A 25,102-nucleotide genomic window follows, 5' to 3' on the forward strand; every position below is an offset into this window, starting at 1 on the left:
AGAATCCCAGGGACAGGGTGCCTCGTGGGCTGCCGTCTATGGGGTTGCACAGAGTCGTACCCGACTGAAGCAACTTAGCAGTAGCAGCAGTGAATCTATAGATTGCTTGGGGAAGTATACTCAATTTCACCGTATTGATTCTTCTGATCCATGAACATGGTATGTTTCTTCATCTATTTGTTTCATCTTTGATTTCTTTCATCAGTGTTTTATAGTTTTCTATATATAGGTCTTTTGTTTCTTAGGTAGATTTATTCCTAAGTATTTTATTCTTTTCATTGCAATGGTGAATGGAATTGTTTCCTTAATTTCTCCTTCTGTTTTCTCATTGTTAGTGTATAGGAATGCAAGGGATTTCTGTGTGTTGATTTTATATCCTGCAACGTTACTCTATTCATTGATTAGCTCTAGTAATTTTCTGGTGGTGTCTTTAGGGTTTTCTATGTAGCAAACAGTGAGAGTTTTACTTCTTCTTTTCCAATCTGGATACCTTTTCTTTCTTTCTCTTCTCTGATCGCTGTGGCTAAAACTTCCAAAACTATGCTGAACAGTAGTGGTGAGAGTGGGCACCATTGTCTTGTTCCTGACTTTAGGGGAAATGCTTTCTATTTTTCACCATAATGTTTGCTGTGGGTTTATCATAGCTGGCTTTTATTATGTTGAGATATGTTCCTTCTGTGCCTGCTTTCTGGAGGGTTTTTATCATAAATGGATGTTGAATTTTGTCAAAGGCTTTCTCTGCATCTATTGAGATAATCATGTGGTTTTTATCTTTCAATTTGTTAATGTGCTGAATCACGTTGATTGATTTGTGGATATTAAAAAATCCTTGCATCCCTGGGGTAAAGCCCACTTGGTCTTTTTAATATGTTGTTGGATTCTGTTTGCCAGAATTTTGTTAAGGATTTTTGCATCTATGTTCATCAGTGATATTGGCCTGTAGTTTTCTTTTTTTGTGGCATCTTTGTATGGTTTTGGTATTAAGGTGACTGTGGCCTCATAGAATGAGTTTAGAAGTTTACCTTCCTCTGCAATTTTCTGGAAGAGTTTGAGTAGGATAGGTGTCAGCTCCATAAGCTTAATAGCTGATCCTTTAGCAGAACTCCGCAGGCCAGAAGGGAATGGCAGGATATATTTAAAGTGTTGAATGGTACAAATCTACAGCCAAGATTACTGTACCCAGCAAGGATCTCATTCAAAATTGATGGAAAAATAAAAAGCTTTTCAGACAAGCAAGAGTTAAGAGAATTCAGTACCACCAAACCAGCTTTACAACAAATGTTAAAGGGACTGATATAGTCAAGAAATACAAGAGAAGAAAAAAGATCTACAAAATCAACCCCAAAGAATTAAGAAAATGGCAATAGGAACATATATATCAATAATTACTTTAAATATAAATGGATTAAATGCTCCAACCAAAAGACACAGACTGGTTGAATGGATACAAAAACAAGACCCATATATATGCTGTCTATGAGAAACCCACTTCAGACCTCAAGACACATATGGACTGAAAGTGAGAGGATGGAAAAATATATTCTATGCAAATGGGAAACAAAAGAAAGCTGGAGTAGCAATCCTCATATCAGACAAAATAGATCTTAAAGAAGATTACAAGAGATAAGGAAGGGCACTGCATAATGATCATGGGATCAATTCAAGAGGAAGACATAACAATTGTAAATATCTATGCACCCTACATAGGAGTACCTCAATACATAAGACAAACATTAACAAACATAAGAGGAGAAATTGACAGTAACACAGTAGTGGTAGGAGACTTTAACACCCCACTCACACCAATGGACAGATCATCAAAGGAGAAAATTAATAAGGAAACACAAGTCTTAAATGATACATTAGAGGAGATGGATCACATTGATATCTTCAGGATATTCCATCCAAATGCAGAAGAATACAGCATTCTTTTCAAGTGCACATGGACCATTCTCCAGGGTAGACCACATCTTGGATCACAAATCAAACTTCAGTAAATTTAAGAAGATTGAAATCTTATCAAGCATCTTCTCTGACCACAACGCTATAGGACTAGACATCAATTACAAGAAAAAAACTGTAAGAAACACCAACACATGGAGATTTAAAAATGTGTTTCTAAATAACCAACAGGTTACTGAAGAAATCAAAAGGGAAATAGACACATACACACATACGCAAAGATCAACTCAAAATGGATTTAAAGACCTAAATATAAGACCGGAAACTATAAAAATCTTAGAGGAAAACATAGGTAGGAGACTCAATGACATAAAGCAAAGCAAGATCCTCTATGACCCACCTCCTAGAGTAATGGAAATAAGAATAAGTAAACAAATGGGACCTGGTCAAACTTAAAAGCTTTTGCAAATCAAAGGAAACTCTAAGCAAGGTGAAAAGACAACCCATGGAATGGGAGAAAATAATAGCAAATGAAACAACTGACAAAGGATTAATTTCCAAAATATACAAGCAGATCATACAACTAATTGCCAGAAAACAAATAACGCAATCAAAAAGTGGGGGAAAGACCTAAACAGACATTTTTCCAAAGAAGACATACAGATGGCTAACAAACACATGAAAAGACACTCAACATCACTATCGGAGAAATGCAAACCAAAGTGAGATATCACCTCCTACCGGTCAGAATCAGTTCAGTTCAGTTGCTCAGTCGTGTCTGACTCTTTGCAACCCCATAAATCACTGCACGCCAGGCCTCCCCGTCCATCACCAACTCCTGAAGTTCATTCAAACTCACATCCATCGAGTCGGTGATGCCATCCAGCCATCTCATCCTCTGTCATCCCCTTCTCCTCCTGCCCCCAATCCCTCCCAGCATCAGAGTCTTTTCCAATGAGTCAACTCTTTGCATGTGGTGGCCAAAGTACTGGAGTTTCAGCTTTAGCATCATTCCTTCCAAAGAACACCCAGGACTGATGTCCTTTAGAATGGACTGGTTGGATCTCCTTGGAGTCCAAGGGACTCTCAAGAGTCTTCTCCAACACCACAGTTCAAAAGCATCAATTCTTCGGTGCTCAGCTTTCTTCACAGTCCAACTCTCACATCCATTCATGACCACTGGAAAAACCATAGCCTTGACTAGACGGACGTTTGTTGGCAAAGTAATGTCTCTGCTTTTTAATATGCTGTCTAGGTTGGTCATAAATTTCCTCCCAAGGAGCAAGTGTCTTTTAATTTCACGGCCGCAGTCACCATCTGCAGTGATTTTGGAGTGCAGAAAAATAAAGTCAGCCACTGTTTCCACTATCATAGGCAATGGGAATTTACTGTATGGCTCAGGAAACTCAAACAATCAACCTAGAGGGGTGGGATGGGGAAGGAGGTGGGACCGGGGTTCAAAAGGGAGAGGATATATGTAAACCCATGGCTGATTCATGTTGGGGTTTGACAGACAGCAACAAAATTCTGGAAAGCAATTATCCTTCAATAAAATAATAAATTAAAAAGAAAAAAATTCATACAGATGTATCTAGTTACTTATCTTCTAACAGAGAATCTTTTGATCTTTAAAACAATAACTTTCATGACCTGCAATTTTGTGTCCATTAGGGAGTGTCCATGGAAGGCATTTCAAACATCTATCTCCACTGGTACAGCCAGTCGGGGACTGGCAGCCTGTGAGTCACAGCTGTTGACTCAAAGTGTGGTTGAGTGACCAGAGCTCAAGAGATAATAGCCTTTCTATGAAAATCAGGCTGGAGATTAGGGGGAAGGAACTGTGGTACTTGGCCAGTTCTTTTTGGTTCTTTATTTATATTTAGCTATGGAGATTTAAGGACATGAATGCAGAGCGGGTCATGTCTTCAGGCCCTTACAGCAATGTAGAGGAGAATTATCAGCAATAAAACCTACAGTATCTCCTTTTACCTCAAAATGTTTGAATGGCCAGCTTCATGGCGAAGTTCACGGCTTTTCTTGTCCATTCCCTTTTCTTTGTGGTCCAGGAAGATTTTTATTTTAATTTCATTTGTGTAAATTTCCTATATATGGAGTGATGAATTTTAATGGTGTTGCTGATTTTCTATTAGTTTCCTTGATAAACAAGTTTCTAGCTTATGCCATCCGTTGAGAGAGAACAATCTGTGGAATTTCAATCCTTTACAATTTATTATGATTTTCTTTGAAGCTCATTATTACATCCTATTGTGAAATATTTCATTTGAATATTTAAAATAAGCTGTAAGTAACCCTTTTGACTAGGATGATGACATGTGTGGAGGATATCTCTGTTATGCAAACAATGAGATAAAAGTGATATAAACTACAAAATTCAAAAATTTCAGTGCTCATTCTTCGCAGCCAGTGTTCTTGCCTGGAGAATCCCAGGGACGCGGGAGCCTGGTGGGCTGCCGTGTATGGGGTCACACAGAGTTGGACATGACGGAAGCGACTTAGCAGCAGCAGCAGCATTCTTCACAGAGATCAAAAACAAATTATTATACCTCAGACAGAGCACCACCTCCTGAAGAGTAAAATGGGGGCAAGATCTGATTCCAGAGAGAGTTAATGGACTATTGCAAACATGAATGGGGCCAGTATCACCTCCAGACCTCTCTTTGAGATCAATAGAAAAAGAATTTAGGCAATAAGCCCCCTCAAGGAGTTCATTTCTTATTATTATTTTGTAATGTTGAAAATTAAGGATTTTGAAGAGGAAAAGGAGCTTATTATGCAAGCTACATTAAAATCAACCATGAAATCCAGTGCATACCTTACTGTTTCAGCAATTAGAAATTGGAATATCCACTGGGAAAAAAAATTCAGAAGTGGAAACTCTGTGCAGATCCAGGTGCCTTCTCTGAGAAACAAATGTGAACCATTTGAAAAGAGTGACTTCAGAAAACGCCTTAATGTCTATGTTGCTAATAGTTGCTGCTTCAAAACATCAGTTTTTCTTCCTATGAGTCAGGAATGCGTTACCAAGGTAGATTTAGAAAAGGCAGAGGAACAAGAGATCATATTGCCAACATCTGTTGGATCATCAAAAAAGTAAGAGAGAGTCCGGCCCCTGGGTCCACGTGGCGCGAAAATAGGAGGGTCATTTCCTTGTGCACCGTCCTCATCCTTCAGAAGGCCGGGAGGCCCCAGGGCTCAGCCGAGTTCTAGGAGAGAACTTTGGCTCCAGCATTAACATTCTAGTGCTGTGTCATTTCCCCAGTAGCAGGTTGTGAACTGATCAGGCTGGATGTGATCCTCTGTTGAAGCACGAAGACGAACTCTGGATGGTGGAGAAAGAAGTGGAAAGGAAGTTTGTTCAGAAGAAGCTTGAGAAGATGATGAACGGATAGACTGACAACAAGACTTGGGAGACAAGTTGCATCCAGCTTCAATAAAGTACAGACAGAAAAAAAGCAGTGACTAAGAAAATTGGAAAAGTGCTTCCTCTGATATCAGACTATCTTTTAAGGGAACAACTTTTTCAACCTAGAGTTTGAAACACAATTTAGAGTTAGTTGTGTAGGAAAGAATCATCAATTTAGATAGTGTGGAAATCTGCCACAGCTTACTCCTTGTAGTAATAATAACCCTTTTTGTAAAAGGGTATAAAATCAGTGTGGAAATGCCTTCATTAAAAATTTGAATCCCACATGATACCAGAGCATTCATACTGGAGAGAAAACCTATGAATTTACTGAATGTGGGAAAACTTTCATTTGTATGTTGCACCTCATTCAATGTTGAAGTCAGGCTGGAGAGAAATCCTGTGCTTCTAAAGAATATTGAAAAGCCTTTACCTAGATAACATCTCATTGAGCAGAAGAAAATTCATACTGGAGAGAAGTCAGTGAAGGTTATAAATCTTCACTGAATATTTTAGAAAATTTAGAGTTAGAGAGCTCTGAATGTACTGATTATGATAAAGTTTTCTCTTGAACCTTATCTCTTACTCTGTATTCGAAAGGCCATACACAGAGAAGCCCAGCACATGTAAGAAATGTGGAAATACCTTCAGCTAAAAGTAAATTTTCATTTATCAAAAAATTCATACAAGAAAGAAACCTTGTGAATGTGGGAAAGCTTCCATTCAGATGTCACACCTCAGTCAGCAGAGAATTTGTAGTGGGGAAAACCCCTTTGCCTGTAAGGTATGTGGGAAAATCTTCAGCCACAAATCAACTCTTACTGAGCATGAGCATTTTCATAATAGAGAGAAACCTTTTGAATGTAATGAATGTGGAAAAGCATTCAGCCAAAAGCAGTATGTCATTAAACATCAGAACACCCATACTGGAGAGAAGCTTTTTGAATGTAACGAATGTGGAAAATCCTTCAGCCAGAAGGAAAATCTTCTTACCCATCAGAAAATTCACACTGGAGAAAAACCTTTTGAGTGTAAGGACTGTGGGAAAGCTTTCATTCAGAAGTCAAACCTCATCAGACACCAGAGAACTCACACAGGAGAGAAGCCCTTTATATGTAAGGAGTGTGGGAAAACCTTCAGTGGCAAGTCAAACCTTACTGAGCATGAGAAAATTCATATCGGAGAGAAACCCTTCAAGTGTAATGAATGTGGAACAGCTTTTGGTCAGAAGAAGTACCTCATAAAACATCAAAATATTCACACTGGAGAGAAACCTTATGAATGTAATGAATGTGGAAAAGCCTTCTCTCAGCGAACATCACTTATTGTACATGTGAGAATTCATTCAGGTGATAAGCCGTATGAATGCAATGTATGTGGAAAAGCCTTCTCTCAAAGTTCATCTCTTACTGTACATGTGAGAAGCCACACAGGTGAGAAACCCTATGGTTGTAATGAGTGTGGGAAAGCTTTCTCACAGTTCTCAACCCTTGCTCTACATTTGAGAATACACACAGGTAAGAAGCCTTATCAGTGTAGTGAATGTGGGAAAGCTTTCAGCCAGAAGTCACACCACATTAGACACCAGAAAATTCATACCCATTAAAACCCTGTGGATATCATGAAAGGTGTTCATCAAGAATTTACACCTTACAACACATCAGAAATAATGAAGGAAGGCATCACAAATGAGGGAAGCAAAAGCTAAAAACTTAAAGGACACCAGAGAATTCATCTTGAAGAGAAAGACATTTGTATGATTGAAGTCCTGTATCCAATAAAAACCATACTGCAAAGGTAATACTGAAAACTTAAGATGCATTTCCACTAAAATTGGGAGTGGAAAACATTTTTATGATTGCCATCTGCATGAATCTGGAGATCTTCACCAGTGTAATAAAAACAAAGCTATAAGCATTAGAAAGAGACTTCTATGGTATTGATTTAGCAGAACAGAAGAGATTCTGCAAAAACCTATGCATTTATTAGAATTTATAATATAGAAAAGGCATCAGGAGCTGAGAAGCTAATGGGACTATTTTAAAAAGTGCTTTGGAGGTAATTTGTTCTCCAAGGTTGGGGGGGGGTGGGGGGATAGAACATGAACTATACACAAAGATAAAGGGATTGAGTTAAAAGCAGAAGTATGAGAAAGCTATATAGTAAAATGGTTATGACCTTGGGAATGGGAAACATTCCTTATGGCAAATTGAAAAATATCTAGCAATTCTACTCTGAGTTTGTATGCTCAGGAAAGTATGTACCAGACTATTTACTGTGGCATGATTTGTAGTACTCATTAATTGGGAACAAATTCCCATCAGGAACAAAATGGAAAATACTTAACGATGGAATACTGTATATCTGTCAAGTGTAATAAATGAGATCTATATGTATTAGAAAGATCTCAAAAGTCATGTTGAGGGGGAAAGAAAGTTGCAGAATGACATAATAGGATGACATTTTTGTAAATTTGAATTAAAACTTCCTCACAGAATTTCAGTGCTATATATTGGTAATGGATACATATATGTATGTATGTTTTTTAAGTGTTTTTGAAATGGGTTGGAAGTATACAGATCAAACTCTTGATAGTGGTTGCCTGTGAAGAGTGGAGAAGGGAAGGGAATGCGTGTGGGGGAGGGGGCTGTTAGAGGGAGACTTCAGTTTTATATATAAACATCAATTTCTCTTAAAAAAAAGACTGCAGAAAATATATTGAGATACTGGTTAATTCTGGATTGTGGTATATGGATATCTTGTCTTATTTTTTGTACTTTTCTGTATTTTTAAATTTTCTCAAAATTAGTAAGAATGGGGGTGAGGATGGGAACACTGTACCTATAGACATCATGTTCTAACGGATTCATTCCCAATCAACTACTAAACTTTTTATAGGAAATATTTCTAAAATTTTATCAATGAGTGGATGGACTTGCTCTCTATGTAGTAGGAAATTATCTATTTTATTAAAATTAAAACTGACAGTATAATCCAAATGTTTTAATTTATTTATATCTTCATGTTTTTGACACTATTTTGTGACATATCATTTGAGCTTAGGAAGTTTTAAGAACATTTAGTTAAAGATTAACATAGACTTCATATAATTTGTCATTTTCAGATAAACTGACTTTGGAATGACCAAAAAAAAAAAAAAAAAGTAAGAGAGGTCCAGAAAAAAATCTACTTCTGCTTTATTTATTGACTATGCCGAAGTCTTTGACTATGTGGATCACAGCAGACTATGGATGCATTTGTGGGGGCACTTTTTCCTTCTGAGCTGGAAGGAAAGTCCGATGCTGTAAAGAGCAATATTGCATAGGAACCTGGAATGTTAGGTCCATGAATCAAGGCAAATTGGAAGTTGTTTTATATATTATACTCTGTTTACACTTATTAATAGATAATTGGTATATTACTCTGTGCTGTACAGCATATCCTTGTTGCTTAAAGTTCAAAATGAATAATTTAAAATATAATGAAATATTAAGTTCTAATGAAAACCATTGTAAATTAAAAAGGACTGAAATCACAGAGTGCTTTCTCTCTCTCCAAGGATGTAGTAAGCTTGAAATCAATCTTTTAAAAAAGAAATAGGAGAATAGAATTATGGATAGGGGGAAGGGGAGGAGAGGGTGAGATGCATGGAAAGAGTAACATGGAAATTTACATTACCATATGTAAAATAGATAGCCAATGGGAATTTGCTGTATGGCTCAGGAAACTCAAACAGGGGCTCTGTATCAATCTAGAGGGGTGGGATGCGGAGGGAGATGGCAGGGAGTTCCAAAAGGGAGGGGATATATGTATACCCTAGGCTGTTTCATGTTGAGGTTTGACCAAAACAGCAAAATTCTGTAAAGCAATAATCCTTCAATAAAAATTAATTAATTAAAAAATAAAAAGTATCTCAAAATAAACAAAAATAAAAGGAATAGGGAAATCACCAACTACTTTGAAATTCAGCAATAAACTTATAGAAATAAAAATGTCAATGCACCAAGAAGAAAACACATGGACATTACATTCAGTAAATACTATCATAAGCAATAGCAGTCAAATACGTGAGGTAGAAGAAGGAGTCATCTTATTTCTCTTATTGCTGAACATCGTCCTCCTCCTTATTTTGATGCAAGGAGCTAGAGACATGTCCCACAACAAGAAATGGATGCATGCATGTGCGCTAAGTCTCTTCAGTTGTGTCCCACTCTTTGTGACCCTATGAACTGTGGCCCACCAGGCTCCTCTGTCCCTGGGAATTATCCAGGAAAGAATACTGGAGTGGGTTTCCATGCCCTCCTCCAGGGAACCTTCTCCATCTAGGGACAGAACCTGGGTCTCCTGTGTCTCCCGCATTGCAGGCAGGTTCTTTACTACCGGCACCACCTGGGAAGACCCAAGAAATGGATGTGCGCATGCTAAGCCGCTTCAGTCGTGTCTGACTCTTTGAGACCCTATGGATTGTAACCCGCTAGGCTCCTCTGTCCATGGGACTTTCCAGTAAGAATACTGGAGTGGGGTGCCATGCCTTTCTCCGGGGCATCTTCCCAATCCAGGGGTTGAATCCATGGCTCTTACGTTTCCCACATAAGAAGGCAGGTTCTTTACCACTAGCACCACCTGGGAAGCCCCAAGAAATGGATGCCTGTACTTAAATCGCCATGGTTAACAGCAGGTGCTTGAATGGAAAAACATCAGGGAAACTATCACCCCACGCTCCCGCTCCATCTCTAGGCTGAGTGTCACAGGAAGGTTGTTATTTGTTCAGCCCTCCTCACTCTACCATACGTTTGGCCAATTGCTTTATCTCATGGGCTACCAGTCCCTCATTGGCTGCTACTGTGGAGACTGTGGCTACGTTCACTGTCACTGGACTATCCCATCATCCCTGCAAGTTTGCAATTCAGTCAGGGTTTTTTTTTTTTTTTTTTTAAAGCAAAATGTTCTAGGTTGCAAACAAAAAATAGGGTCAGAGAAATCTGGATAAGGTAATTTCAGAAGATATGGTGTTTGATTCCAGAAATTTAGAATTTTCTTATTTAACACTGTGTTTGAGTCCTATTTTACACATGGAAGTGAATTGGGATTGAAGGAATAGAATGGGTAAATGTGATTTTTACATCTGCTACTGCTGGTGCAGTGGTAAAGAATCTGACTGCCAATGCAGGAGACGAAAGAGACACAGCTTCTATCCCTCGGTCAGAAAGATCCCCTGGAGTAGCAAATGACAACCCAGTTCAGTATTCTTGCTTGGAAATTTTCGAGGAGATAGGAGCCTGGTGGGCTCCTGTCCATGGGGTCAGAAAGAGTCGGAGGTGACTGAGTGACTGAGCACACATACACACACACACTGCTCTTTGTGTGCCTGCGTGCTACCTTGCTTCAGTGGGGCTCGACTCTTTGCAGACCCTATGGACTGTAGCCCACCAGGCTCCTCTCTCCATGGGGATTCGCCAGGAAAGAATACTGGAGAGGGTTGCCATGCCCTCCTCCCGGGGATCTTTATGACCCAGGGATGGAACCTGCCCCTCCTGCGACTCTTGCATTGCAGGCGGATTCTTTACTGCTGAGCCACCCGGGAAGACCACACTGTTTTTTATCGGTTGCTATACCTCATACCGCTAAGAGTCGGACACGACTGAGCGACTTCACTTTCACTTCTCACTTTCGTGTATTGGAGAAGAAAATGGCAACCCACTCCAGCGTTCTTGCCTGGAGAATCCCAGGGACGGGGGAGCCTGGTGGGCTGCCGTCTATGGGGTCGCACAGAGTCGGACACGACTGAAGTGACTTGGCATAGCATAGCATAGCATAGCATACCCCATATAAAAATCTCTGGGTGATACCTAAATATAGACGGGAGAATGCAAATGGAAAAGGCCAACGAAACTTGTAGGGAAAGAATTTTGACCATAAAGATCCCTAAAATTACTGAGAAACCATGAACAGAAATAACCACTTACGAAAGTGACGAGTTGCGAAAAGTACACGATTTTCCATGGAACAAATGACACAACCGACACATATTGAAGCAAAGTTAACGAGGTTTTTAATGTTTTCTTTGGGGTAGAAATGTTTTAAAGATTAAATGTAGGGCCTAAGGGGAGAACCCTTAAGTCTGGTTTGCGATGGTCAGACAGTCCTGAGGCAGTTCATCTGCAGGTGTGGTATCCGATGAGCGACTTGGTGGCCACGTTTATGGCATACTTGCAGAGGTCCCCAGGCAACAGAAGACGCACAGCTGCCTCGATGTCTTCGTGCGTGATGGTGCGGCGCTTGTTGTTGCGGGCCAGGCGCCCGGCCTCTTCGGCTATCCGCTCAAACATATCTTTCACAAACGAATCCAGGATGTTCACGGAGTCGCGGGAAAGACTCATGCCTTTATGTATTTGCCTCAGCACCCTAGGGAAATAGGTAGCAAAACGTGAGAAATTGTCGTTATGGCGGTGCCGGCGACGGCGACGGCGGCCATTAGCTGTCTTCTGCTTTGCCTTTTTTGGTTCCGCATCACACGGCTCTGGTTTGGAGGTCTCCGCTTTCGCCATCTCCGTTTCAGAGGGCTCAGTTTCGGAGGTGCCAGTTTCTTTGGTGATCACGTCTTCCTCATAGCCGTCAGGGGATGGTTGGGACACGACAGAGCCGCCATTCTCCATAGCTCAGCGCAGAAGAACAGCGAGGGGGTTGAAGGCCGTTGGCTGAATGTATAGGCCCTGCTTTCCCTGACGTCACAGACACTGTCCATATCTGATTGGATGCAAGGCAGGGAGGCGTGTTACTATGGCAGCCCATGTCACGTGATACTGGACGTCCCACTTCCCAACTCCTGATGCGCCCCTCCCCGACGTTTAACCCCCAGTCAGCCAAACTCCCCTGGTGGCTCTGACGGTCAAGTGTCTGTCTACAATGCGGGAGACCTGGGTTCGATCCCTGGGTCGGGAAGATTCCATGGCGAAGGAAAGGGCAACCCACTCCAGTACTCTTGCCTAGAAAATCCCATGGACGGCGGAGCCTGGTGTCCATGTGGTCACAAAGAGTTAATTGAACATTAAATAATTGTTACAGTAAATAATTGGTACCCTATTGTTTACTTTGTGGGAAAAATTACTAGAAGCATGTATTCACCAAACCTATTAATTTTCACCATTGTTTGTCTCAAATAGAAACTCCCCATGACTTACTTACCTTTGAGGGAAGAAGGCTTTTTTTTTTTGGTATTAGTTTTCTTCAGTTTGGGCCTGTCAGACTTCTCTACTTCAGACAAGTCTGACTTATCACTCATGTTGACCAAAAGATAGAAAAGAAATATTTAAAAAACTGCCCTGGTAGAACTATTATCATACTAAGGAGTAAGAGTCAAAATTGTCATATTTAATGTCAATATGTATTTTACCTGCTGATTTTCAAAAGGCAAACAGCAACAGATCTTAGAAGAGTCATGTCTTCTAAGATCTTAGAAGAGTCATCAGAAAATAGCAAATAGTTGCCTTTTTACTTAGATTATATAAGTAGTGGTTGCAAAATAGGCCTGCATTCCTATACACTAACAATGAGAAAACAAAGAGAAATTAGAGAAACAATTCAATTAACCATTGCAATGAAAAGAATAAAATACTTAGAAATAAATCTACCTAAGGAAGTGAAAGACCTATATATAGAAAACTATCACACACTGATGAAAGAAATCAAAGAGGACTCAAATAGATGGAGAAATATACCATGTTCATGGATCAGGAGATATCTAATACCTGATAACGAGCTGCAGCACAGAACTTCTGGCCTGGTTCTTGTCCTGAACAGAATTCACTGTTTTATGAACCAAGTATTTTTGTGTGTTTGTGGTGAGCACAGGTGCTATGAACCGAATTGGCTCCCCTCCAAAAAAGTAATATGTTGAAGCCCTAACCCCAAGTGTGACTGGAGCTGGAGATAGGGTATTTAGGTAATTAATTGAGATGGGAGCAGGGGCATAATTGGATAGGACTGTGGCCATACGGAAGAGGAGAGATACCAGATCTTTCCCCTACATGTGAGGACCCAACAAGAAGATGACCACTAGCAAGACAGAAAGAGAACTTTCACCAGAAACTGACACTACTACTTCATTCTCAGATTTCCATCCTCCAGAACTGTGAGAAAATGAACTTGTGTTGTTTATGCCATCTAGTCTACAGTATTTTGTTATGGCAAGCCTAGCTGACTAATATAATCAACAAAAAAATAAACAGATGAGTCCAGATGGCTGCCCTAAAATGACACATTTATCACTTGAAATTATTTATAAGAACCAATCACCTATAATCCTACCAATTAGACATGTTAGCATTTAAGTGCCTAAGCATCCGGAGTGTGGTCTATTAATATTCATATATTTTATAACTAAAGGGTATTATGCTGTTGCTTTTTGCAACCTTGAGTACCTTACCACTCCCTTCTAAGAGATGACATTCTGAAATAATCACTGGGTTTACAGGAAGTGAAAACTATGGTCTCTGCAATAGCATAAACTTTCCTAAGCAAAACTTTTGCTGAAATGACATTGAGGTGACACAATCACAGGGCTTAGAGTTGTTCAGTTGCTAAGTCAAATCTGATTCTTTTTGACCCCACGGTCTATAGCATGGTAGGCTCCTCTGTCCTCTACTATCTCCTAGATTTTGCTCAAATTCATGTCCATTGAGTCGGTGACGCTAACTAACCATCTCCATCCTTTGTGACTTCCTTCTCCTTTTGCCTTCTCTCTTTCCCAGCTCAGGGTCTTTACCCATGACTTGGCTCTTCGGATCAGGTGGCCAAAGCATTGGGTCTTCAGCTTCAGCACCAGTCCTTCTAATGAACATTCAGTGTTGATTCCCTTTAGGAATGACTGGCTTAATCTTACAGTCTAAAGGACTCTCAAGTGTTTTCTCCAGCAGCACAGTTCAAAAGCATCAATTCTTTGGTGCTCAGCCTTCTTTATGGTCCAAATCTAACATCTGTACATGACTACTGGAGAAAGCATAGTTTTGACAAGACTGACCTTTGTTGACAAAGTGACACCTCTGCTTTTTAATGTGCTGTATAGGTTTGTTAAAGCTTTTCTTCCAAGGAGCAAGCGTCTTTTAATTTCATGGCTGCAGTCACTGTTCACAGTGATTTTGGAGCCCAAGAAAATAAAGCCTCTCACGGTTTTCATTGTTTTCCCATCTATTTGCCACAGTGATGGGACAAGATGCCACAGTCTTAGATTTTTGAATGCTGAGTTTTAAGCCAGCTTTTCCAGTCTCTTCTTTCACCTTCACCAAGAGGCTCTTTACTTCTTCGTCACTTTCTGCCATTAGAGTAATGTCATATGCATATCTGTTTTTATTGTATTTTTTCCTGGCAATCTTGATTCCAGTCTGTGATTCATCTAGCCTGGCATTTCACCTGATGTATTCTGCACAGAAATTAGAAAATCATGGTGACACTATACAGCCTTGACTTACTCTTTTCCAACTTTGAACCAGTCCATTGTTCCATGTCCAGTTCTAACTGTTGCTTCTTGAACCTGTATACAGATTTCTCAGGAGGCAGTTAAGGTGGTCTGGTATTCTCATCACTTTAAGAATTTTCCACACTTTATTGTGATCCACACATTCAAAGGCTTTAGTGTAGTCAATGATGCAGAAATAGAAGCTTTTTTTTTTTTTTTTAATTCCCTTGCTTTTTCTATCTTCTTGATGGCTCAGATGGTAAAGAATTTGTCTGCAGTGTGGGAGATTTGGGTTTGATCCCTCAATTGGGAAGATTCCCTGGAGAAGGAAATGGCAACCTACTCCAGTGTTCTTGCCTGGAAACTCCAGTGGATAGAGGAGCCTGGTGGCTACAGTCTATGGAGGCAGAAAGAGTTACCCATGACTGAGCGACTAACACTTTCACTTTTTCTATTATCCGATAGATGTTGGCAATTTGATCTCTGGTTCCTCTGCCTTTTCTAAATCCAGGTGATACACCTGGAAATTCTCAGTTCATGGCTGGTGCCATCCCCAGGACCCCAGGGATACTTTGGGCTGCTCAGTCATTGGCCCTAGAATTTGGCCCGACCTACCTATGGGCTGACACCAGCTTCAGGACACCCCGAGGCCAAGGCTCCTCCCATCAGCAAGTGAATACTGCATCTAGTGTTTCTAGGCCTACAGCTACACACTTCAGATCTCCTTGGGATCATTGGAGTACAGATTTATATTAAATGAGTCCCCTTATCAGGGTTATTATTCATTATGTTTGTGGAATATTAGAAAATCATTTTTTATTCATTTATTTCACTGCAGCAGTTCTTCGTTGTGGCATGCACAATCTAGGTCCCCAACCCAGGATTGAAATTGGGACCCCTCCTTGGGAGTGCAGAGTCTCAGCCACTGGAAAACCAGGGAAATCCTCTAGAAAAATCTTAAGAAAGAATTAGAAAAAGTGATATGGTTCCCAAGGATTATCAGGAAAAACTTCCACCAAATCACCTGCAATTAAATTTCTCTGGATGGGACCTTGGCATGGTCTTATACAACGAGGATACAGTTTTGGAAGTGAAAAGCTCACTGCAGAGCCATCAAGATTCAAAACAGAACTGTGGACCCATAAGAAAAATACTGTTTATCTTTCAATAAAAAATAAATTAATTAAAAAATTAGTGTTTTCCAAAATGACATAATTTCTGTTGTGTTCATTGTTTGCTGCTTCAGTATCTCAGTGTCTGGCCATATGATATACAAATGTTTTTCAGAACTTTTCTCGCACGCTGGTCAGAAAGATATATTATGTATGAATTCCTGTGAATGAACTAGGATGATTTTTATTGTGTTAGGTGTATTTTACATTTAGTGAATCCAATAATCAAATACAGGCATTAATAAACGAGTGTTACAACTGCACCATATGGGCCATGAAGCAGAAATGCAAGGGTGAGTGACACACATGACCTCTAGGAGGAGGAGGGAGGGAGGGAAAATGGGGTTCGATGGTAAAGGCCTGGAGGGGAAATGAGAATATGTTGTTTTTCACTTTAGAGGGTGATTGAGGAAAACAGACACCTAAAGTGTAAACATGATCTAACAGTGTTAGCTTGAAAATACAAATTAGAGCAAGGACTTTACAGCTTAAATAACAAACTATCAATTCCCACCTTAGGAAAATAGTATTAAGTCGACAAGCATACCCCATTCAAACTTTTTTCGACATTGTCTGTATTACAGAATTCATTGTAAAACATAAGCATAAACTGAAATATGTTGCAGAAATAGCTGAATTTAAAAGTTCAAGAAATAATTCCTGTTTCAGCCTTTCTGGTGATCTCTAGGGTCATTATCAGTTTTGTAAACATTTTATTTACTCTTTTATTCTGTAAGTGTCTAAGAAATAGGGTACAGTAATCCAGAATATTTTATGTGGAAATGACAAAAAAGTAAAGTGAAGAAACTGATAAGAAAAGTCAAAGTTACCACAATTAAATTTGTTTCAACATACCCCATATTCAGAATTATTTAAGATACATAAGTGAGAAACCAAAAATAGTACAAAAATATCAGTGTACTTCTCCAGATCTCTGAATTATGAAGTTAGTATTCCATACTCCATTATTGGTATGTTCAGACTTACCAAATTCTAATTTTTTACCTACTATTTCTCACCACATTTAAAAGAAAAGTTTTGTGACCCACAATTATGTATCATAGGATAACAAGAGTGCCCAATGAGAGTAGCTCAAGCACCAGTGTCCAGTGGAACAGCCAATGAGGGTCCTACAGCCTGTGAGCCACAGGCATTGTCCCAAAATGTGTGGGGAGGTGACCTGGGATAAACCTGGGTGTGCTTCCTTGAGGTTTGTTTTCAAACATGGTTATTTGATGATATGAATCCACAGCTGGAAGAGGGACGTGTCTTTTGACCTTTGCATTAAGTTAAGAGAAAATGGTGAGCAGTAAAAAAAAAAAAAAAAAGAAAAGAAAACTAAGATGACCTTGTCTTTGCAGTGTTTCACTATTAATATTAATATTAATGGTATTGTTAATATAATCTAATTTCCACTGTGTTTTCCTCTTAGCCCATTGGTGTTCTGTGTTTCTGTAAGTTATTATTTAACTCAGAGGCAGATGGTGATTTTCTCGTTACTTTTAATAGATCTATAACCTCCCATTTCTATGGAGAAAACAACATGTTCTGTCATTTCAACTTTGGGAATTTATTATGAAATTCATATATTACTATATATTATTATTTTATTTTATTTTTAAACTTTACAATATTGTATTAGTTTTGCCAAATATCGAAATGAATCCACCACAGGTATGCCCGAGTTCCCCATCCTGAACCCTCCTCCCTCCCCTACCCTCCCTCTGGGTCGTCAGGACTTTATACCACCTCCTTGATCAGTCCTTAGAAGTGGGCCAACTTGAGAAGTTCAGTGAAGCTCTGTGCAGCTGAGGTACACCTGAAGTGGCTTATGACTAAGGAACAGCAGTGAGTCTGTCCTTGTTGTGGTGTTCTGAGTGGTCCATCTTTGAGTCTATCAAAGCCTTATCATGATACTTAGGCTAGGAATGCAACACTATCTGTGTGGTTGCTTACTCTCACTACTTGCTTTCTGCTTCTATTTGTTATGAAGGAGATTTACTGTCATAGTCTTGGCATGGCTCTGTAGACGATGTGTCTTTTGTTTGCTAGTATGATCTATATGCTACCTTTGTCTGTAGCTTTACTACGATGTGTCCAGGTGTGCTTCCTGAATCTTTGGAAACATAGCCTCCCTAAATTCTGGAAAGTATCAACTGTTTCTCTGTGAATATTATATTCTAAAATTTAGCCAGGTTACCACTTTTGGCATGCCTACAAGATGTACTTAATACCTCCTTAGTATTAAGTCCATTTCTTAAGTCTCTTGCCATCTCTTTAATCTTTTACTTCATGTGTCTTTCTATGAGGTAGTCTATATAACTTCTTTCATCTATATTCTATATCAACAATTCTTCATCCAGCTGTGTATCTTCCGCTGTTTAAAATTTCTTGGAAGAAATTTATAAGAATACACTAATGTTAGGGAAGTTTAACACCACACTTACAGCAATAGACAGATACTTTAGATAGAAAATCAATAAGGAGACAGCAGTGGCCTTCAATGACATGTTAGTCCAGTTGGATGAATAAATATTTATAGAATATTCCACCCAGACGTAGCAGAATATACATTCTTTTCAAGTACACGTGGAACATTGTCCAGGATAGACCCCATGCTATGCCACAAAAAACCCAAGTCTCAACCAACTTAAGAGAGCAGTAATTGTACCAAGCATTTTCTCTAACCACACTGTATGAAATAGAAAATAATTACATAAAGAAAATGCAAAAACCACAAACCCATGGAGACAAAAGAATATGATAGGAAAAAAGAACAGTGCATCAGTGAAGAAATCAAAGAGGGAGTTAGAAAATACCTGGAGACAAATGAAAACAAACACACATGTTTCCAAAACCTATAGGATGCAGCAAAAGCAGTTCTAAGAGGAAAGCTTATAGCCATACAGGTCTACCTCAAAAACCAAGGAACATCTCCAATAAAGAACCTAACCTACCATCTAAAGGAATTAGAAAAAGAACAAGCCAAGCCCAAGGTCAGCAGAAGGAAGGAAATAATAAAGATCAGAGAAGAAATCAATAAAAAAGAGACAGGAGAGAAGCATATTTGAAAGGAGCCTAGGTCAGACCCACCTACTGATCTTGGAGTGTCTCTTGGAGAGGTAGGAGAAATCTGGAGCTCATTCTGGGGACGTAGATACTGGTGGAAGCAATTTTGGAAAGCTTTTTCTGCCACATGGACACTGGTGCTGGCAAGTATCATTTTGACATCTTCCCCCTGGCTTATAAGTCTCAGGACCAAGCCTTGCTCCTGACCACAAGCCTATGGGCACCAGGATTGGATGTCTCAGGTCAAGTAACTGGCCAGGCAGAGACACAGGCCCATCCACCAGCATCCAGTGTGCCTTATGATGCCCTGAGCCCACAGGTGCCACTGGACACAAGCCTGTCCACCAGAGTGCCTAGGATCTGTCCCACACATGAGAGCACAGGCACTAGACCTGGGGACCCAGGGTCCTGCAGCCAGAGCCCCAGGACCCAGCTCTGCCCACCATGGAGCTGCTAGTAGCCTAGGACAGCCTGGGCCTCAGTCCCACCCACCAGCAGGTCAGCACCAGCTCTGAGATACTTGGCCTCCTCAGCCAGCTGTGCCAGGACCCAGCCCCACTCACCAGTGAACCGTGTTAGTTTTTGGATACACTAGACCTTGCAGCCAGCTCTATCTGGAATGGGTCCCATCCAACAGAAGGTGGAAACTAGATCTAGGCTGCTCTTGGATACTGTCCAGCAGCTGCTTCAACATCTTTGTCTGTGAGAAAGCCCAAAGTGCTTGTCATTGAACAGATGTTGATGTGCCAAGGACGAGATGCACAGTCAGTGTTACTGTCTAATCTGGGTTACTAAAACTGTTACCAAACCAAACTTGGATCCACTAGCCAGCACAGAGTAAAGCCAATCTACTGACACCAGGTTGTGGCAAAGGAAAGTACACTGTTTATGGCAAGCATCAAGCAAGGAGCATGGGCAGCTAATACTCAAAAGATCTGAACTCTTAGTGGCCTTCAGGGAAGGGTTTTTTAAAACAGAGTGAGGGAGAGAGGGTAACAGGGTGTGTGACCAGCACACACACATTCTTCTGATTGGTTGGTGATGAAGTATAATGGGAGTGAGCATCATCAACCTACTAGTTCCAACTAGTTTGGGGTCTATGATCCCAATGCTTGTGGTCAGCATAGAGTTAACTTCTTTCACCTGGTGGGGTTTCAGTATCTGCAAACAGCTCAAAGTATATGGCTCAGAATATTATCTATAGCCCTTCAGGAGAAACTGAGGTCCTTGAATTGTGTAATGGCCAAACTATTATATTCTGTCTTGCTTGACTCTTTTGCTTTGTCTCTGTATTTTCTCGCTTCTCTGATTCAGTTTTTACTCTTTGGAATTCAGAGAAGATATAGTATGCTAAACTTTTCCTGCAAACAAGAGGCAGGTGGAAGACATATGGGGAGGGCGTCTTCCTCGAAATCTGCATAGTGTCCTGCTCAGTTACAGTAATGTGTAATGATACTAATAACGGGCTCATTGGCCCTCAGTCCTGGCTCTCCTTTTCCCAAGGTAAGCACTTGAGGTATGATGAGCTACCAGACTGCTTCCAAAACGGGCTGGAAATACCAGAACTTCTGCCCCCTCCTTGCTCAGGCATTGTCCCCTTTATGCCTGCACTATTCAGTAAAGCTCCCTCTAGTGTCCTATCCTCTAGGAGAAGGACATGGCAACCCACTCCAGTGTTCTTGCCTGGAGAATCCCAGGGACGGGGAGCCTGGTGGGCTGCCGTCTCCGGGGTGGCACAGAGTCAGACACGACTGAAGCGACTTAGCAGGAGTGTCCTGTCCTGGCTCATTCTTTCTCTCTAGCTCACAGGCTTCCACTGAGGGTGAAATCCTGTATGTATTTGGTCTCTACAAAAGGGTTTATACTTTCTGGATAGGCTCAAGAAAAAGTTATTTTTTGTATATTTTTGTGTTTGTCTCATTGTTTGGCTGAGAGTGATTCCTTACAAGTTCCTACATCCTAATCCAAAGGAGAATTTCAAACAATTTAAGAATACAAATAGAAAACTTGACACAGTTAACCAAAACTGGAGTTCTAATATGAATTTAATAATATATAATATATATGAATTTCATAATAAATTCCCAAAGTTGAAATGACAGAACATGTTGTTTCTCCATAGAAATGGGAGGTTATAGATCTATTAAAAGTAACGAGAAAATCACCATCTGCCTCTGAGTTAAATAATAACTTACAGAAACACAGAACACCAATGGGCTAAGAGGAAAACACAGTGGAAATTAGATTATATTAACAATACCATTAATATTAATATTAATAGTGAAACACTGCAAAGACAAGGTCATCTTAGTTTTCTTTTCTTTTTTTTTTTTTTTTTACTGCTCACCATTTTCTCTTAACTTAATGCAAAGGTCAAAAGACACGTCCCTCTTCCAGCTGTGGATTCATATCATCAAATAACCATGTTTGAAAACAAACCTCAAGGAAGCACACCCAGGTTTATCCCAGGTCACCTCCCCACACATTTTGGGACAATGCCTGTGGCTCACAGGCTGTAGGACCCTCATTGGCTGTTCCACTGGACACTGGTGCTTGAGCTACTCTCATTGGGCACTCTTGTTATCCTATGATACATAATTGTGGGTCACAAAACTTTTCTTTTAAATGTGGTGAGAAATAGTAGGTAAAAAATTAGAATTTGGTAAGTCTGAACATACCAATAATGGAGTATGGAATACTAACTTCATAATTCAGAGATCTGGAGAAGTACACTGATATTTTTGTACTATTTTTGGTTTCTCACTTATGTATCTTAAATAATTCTGAATATGGGGTATGTTGAAACAAATTTAATTGTGGTAACTTTGACTTTTCTTATCAGTTTCTTCACTTTACTTTTTTGTCATTTCCCACATAAAATATTCTGGATTACTGTACCCTATTTCTTAGACACTTACAGAATAAAAGAGTAAATAAAATGTTTACAAAACTGATAATGACCCTAGAGATCACCAGAAAGGCTGAAACAGGAATTATTTCTTGAACTTTTAAATTCAGCTATTTCTGCAACATATTTCAGTTTATGCTTATGTTTTACAATGAATTCTGTAATACAGACAATGTCGAAAAAAGTTTGAATGGGGTATGCTTGTCGACTTAATACTATTTTCCTAAGGTGGGAATTGATAGTTTGTTATTTAAGCTGTAAAGTCCTTGCTCTAATTTGTATTTTCAAGCTAACACTGTTAGATCATGTTTACACTTTAGGTGTCTGTTTTCCTCAATCACCCTCTAAAGTGAAAAACAACATATTCTCATTTCCCCTCCAGGCCTTTACCATCGAACCCCATTTTCCCTCCCTCCCTCCTTCCTAGAGGTCATGTGTGTCACTCACCCTTGCATTTCTGCTTCATGGCCCATATGGTGCAGTTGTAACACTCGTTATTAATGCCTGTGTTTGATTATTGGATTCACTAAATGTAAAATACACCTAACACAATAAAAATCATCCTAGTTCATTCACAGGAATTCATACATAATATATCTTTCTGACCAGCGTGCGAGAAAAGTTCTGAAAAACATTTGTATATCATATGGCCAGACACTGAGATACTGAAGCAGCAAACAATGAACACAACAGAAATTATGTCATTTTGGAAAACACTAATTTTTTAATTAATTTATTTTTTATTGAAAGATAAACAGTATTTTTCTTATGGGTCCACAGTTCTGTTTTGAATCTTGATGGCTCTGCAGTGAGCTTTTCACTTCCAAAACTGTATCCTCGTTGTATAAGACCATGCCAAGGTCCCATCCAGAGAAATTTAATTGCAGGTGATTTGGTGGAAGTTTTTCCTGATAATCCTTGGGAACCATATCACTTTTTCTAATTCTTTCTTAAGATTTTTCTAGAGGATTTCCCTGGTTTTCCAGTGGCTGAGACTCTGCACTCCCAAGGAGGGGTCCCAATTTCAATCCTGGGTTGGGGACCTAGATTGTGCATGCCACAACGAAGAACTGCTGCAGTGAAATAAATGAATAAAAAATGATTTTCTAATATTCCACAAACATAATGAATAATAACCCTGATAAGGGGACTCATTTAATATAAATCTGTACTCCAATGATCCCAAGGAGATCTGAAGTGTGTAGCTGTAGGCCTAGAAACACTAGATGCAGTATTCACTTGCTGATGGGAGGAGCCTTGGCCTCGGGGTGTCCTGAAGCTGGTGTCAGCCCATAGGTAGGTCGGGCCAAATTCTAGGGCCAATGACTGAGCAGCCCAAAGTATCCCTGGGGTCCTGGGGATGGCACCAGCCATGAACTGAGAATTTCCAGGTGTATCACCTGGATTTAGAAAAGGCAGAGGAACCAGAGATCAAATTGCCAACATCTATCGGATAATAGAAAAAGTGAAAGTGTTAGTCGCTCAGTCATGGGTAACTCTTTCTGCCTCCATAGACTGTAGCCACCAGGCTCCTCTATCCACTGGAGTTTCCAGGCAAGAACACTGGAGTAGGTTGCCATTTCCTTCTCCAGGGAATCTTCCCAATTGAGGGATCAAACCCAAATCTCCCACACTGCAGACAAATTCTTTACCATCTGAGCCATCAAGAAGATAGAAAAAGCAAGGGAATTAAAAAAAAAAAAAAAAAGCTTCTATTTCTGCATCATTGACTACACTAAAGCCTTTGAATGTGTGGATCACAATAAAGTGTGGAAAATTCTTTAAAGTGATGAGAATACCAGACCACCTTAACTGCCTCCTGAGAAATCTGTATACAGGTTCAAGAAGCAACAGTTAGAACTGGACATGGAACAATGGACTGGTTCAAAGTTGGAAAAGAGTAAGTCAAGGCTGTATAGTGTCACCATGATTTTCTAATTTCTGTGCAGAATACATCAGGTGAAATGCCAGGCTAGATGAATCACAGACTGGAATCAAGATTGCCAGGAAAAATAACAATAAAAACAGATATGCATATGACATTACTCTAATGGCAGAAAGTGACGAAGAAGTAAAGAGCCTCTTGGTGAAGGTGAAAGAAGAGACTGGAAAAGCTGGCTTAAAACTCAGCATTCAAAAATCTAAGACTGTGGCATCTTGTCCCATCACTGTGGCAAATAGATGGGAAAACAATGAAAACCGTGAGAGGCTTTATTTTCTTGGGCTCCAAAATCACTGTGAACAGTGACTGCAGCCATGAAATTAAAAGACGCTTGCTCCTTGGAAGAAAAGCTTTAACAAACCTATACAGCACATTAAAAAGCAGAGGTGTCACTTTGTCAACAAAGGTCAGTCTTGTCAAAACTATGCTTTCTCCAGTAGTCATGTACAGATGTTAGATTTGGACCATAAAGAAGGCTGAGCACCAAAGAATTGATGCTTTTGAACTGTGCTGCTGGAGAAAACACTTGAGAGTCCTTTAGACTGTAAGATTAAGCCAGTCATTCCTAAAGGGAATCAACACTGAATGTTCATTAGAAGGACTGGTGCTGAAGCTGAAGACCCAATGCTTTGGCCACCTGATCCGAAGAGCCAAGTCATGGGTAAAGACCCTGAGCTGGGAAAGAGAGAAGGCAAAAGGAGAAGGAAGTCACAAAGGATGGAGATGGTTAGTTAGCGTCACCGACTCAATGGACATGAATTTGAGCAAAATCTAGGAGATAGTAGAGGACAGAGGAGCCTACCATGCTATAGACCGTGGGGTCAAAAAGAATCAGATTTGACTTAGCAACTGAACAACTCTAAGCCCTGTGATTGTGTCACCTCAATGTCATTTCAGCAAAAGTTTTGCTTAGGAAAGTTTATGCTATTGCAGAGACCATAGTTTTCACTTCCTGTAAACCCAGTGATTATTTCAGAATGTCATCTCTTAGAAGGGAGTGGTAAGGTACTCAAGGTTGCAAAAAGCAACAGCATAATACCCTTTAGTTATAAATATATGAATATTAATAGACCACACTCCGGATGCTTAGGCACTTAAATGCTAACATGTCTAATTGGTAGGATTATAGGTGATTGGTTCTTATAAATAATTTCAAGTGATAAATGTGTCATTTTAGGGCAGCCATCTGGACTCATCTGTTTCTTTGTTTTTGTTGATTATATTAGTCAGC

The 25,102-nt window shown here is 39.8% G+C and overlaps 2 protein-coding genes across 2 annotated transcripts; one reads left to right on the forward strand and one right to left on the reverse strand.

Moving 5' to 3' along the window:
* Positions 1-5,028: 5,028 nt before the first annotated feature.
* On the forward strand, positions 5,029-7,328 carry LOC113889363 (zinc finger protein OZF). The gene has a single exon (XM_027536040.1). The coding sequence runs from the start codon at positions 6,054-6,056 to the stop codon at positions 6,930-6,932; it is 879 nt and encodes a 292-aa protein (XP_027391841.1). The 5' UTR covers positions 5,029-6,053; the 3' UTR covers positions 6,933-7,328.
* A 4,027-nt stretch (positions 7,329-11,355) lies between these two features.
* LOC113889361 (late histone H2B.L4-like) lies at positions 11,356-12,024 on the reverse strand. Its single transcript, XM_027536039.1, has one exon. It carries the CDS (start codon positions 11,980-11,982, stop codon positions 11,482-11,484), a length of 501 nt encoding a protein of 166 aa, XP_027391840.1. The 5' UTR covers positions 11,983-12,024; the 3' UTR covers positions 11,356-11,481.
* Positions 12,025-25,102: the final 13,078 nt, after the last annotated feature.

This window comes from Bos indicus x Bos taurus, unplaced genomic scaffold (genome assembly GCF_003369695.1).
Source record: "Bos indicus x Bos taurus breed Angus x Brahman F1 hybrid unplaced genomic scaffold, Bos_hybrid_MaternalHap_v2.0 tig00011858_arrow_arrow_obj, whole genome shotgun sequence".
Classification (NCBI taxonomy): Eukaryota; Metazoa; Chordata; class Mammalia; order Artiodactyla; family Bovidae; genus Bos; species Bos indicus x Bos taurus.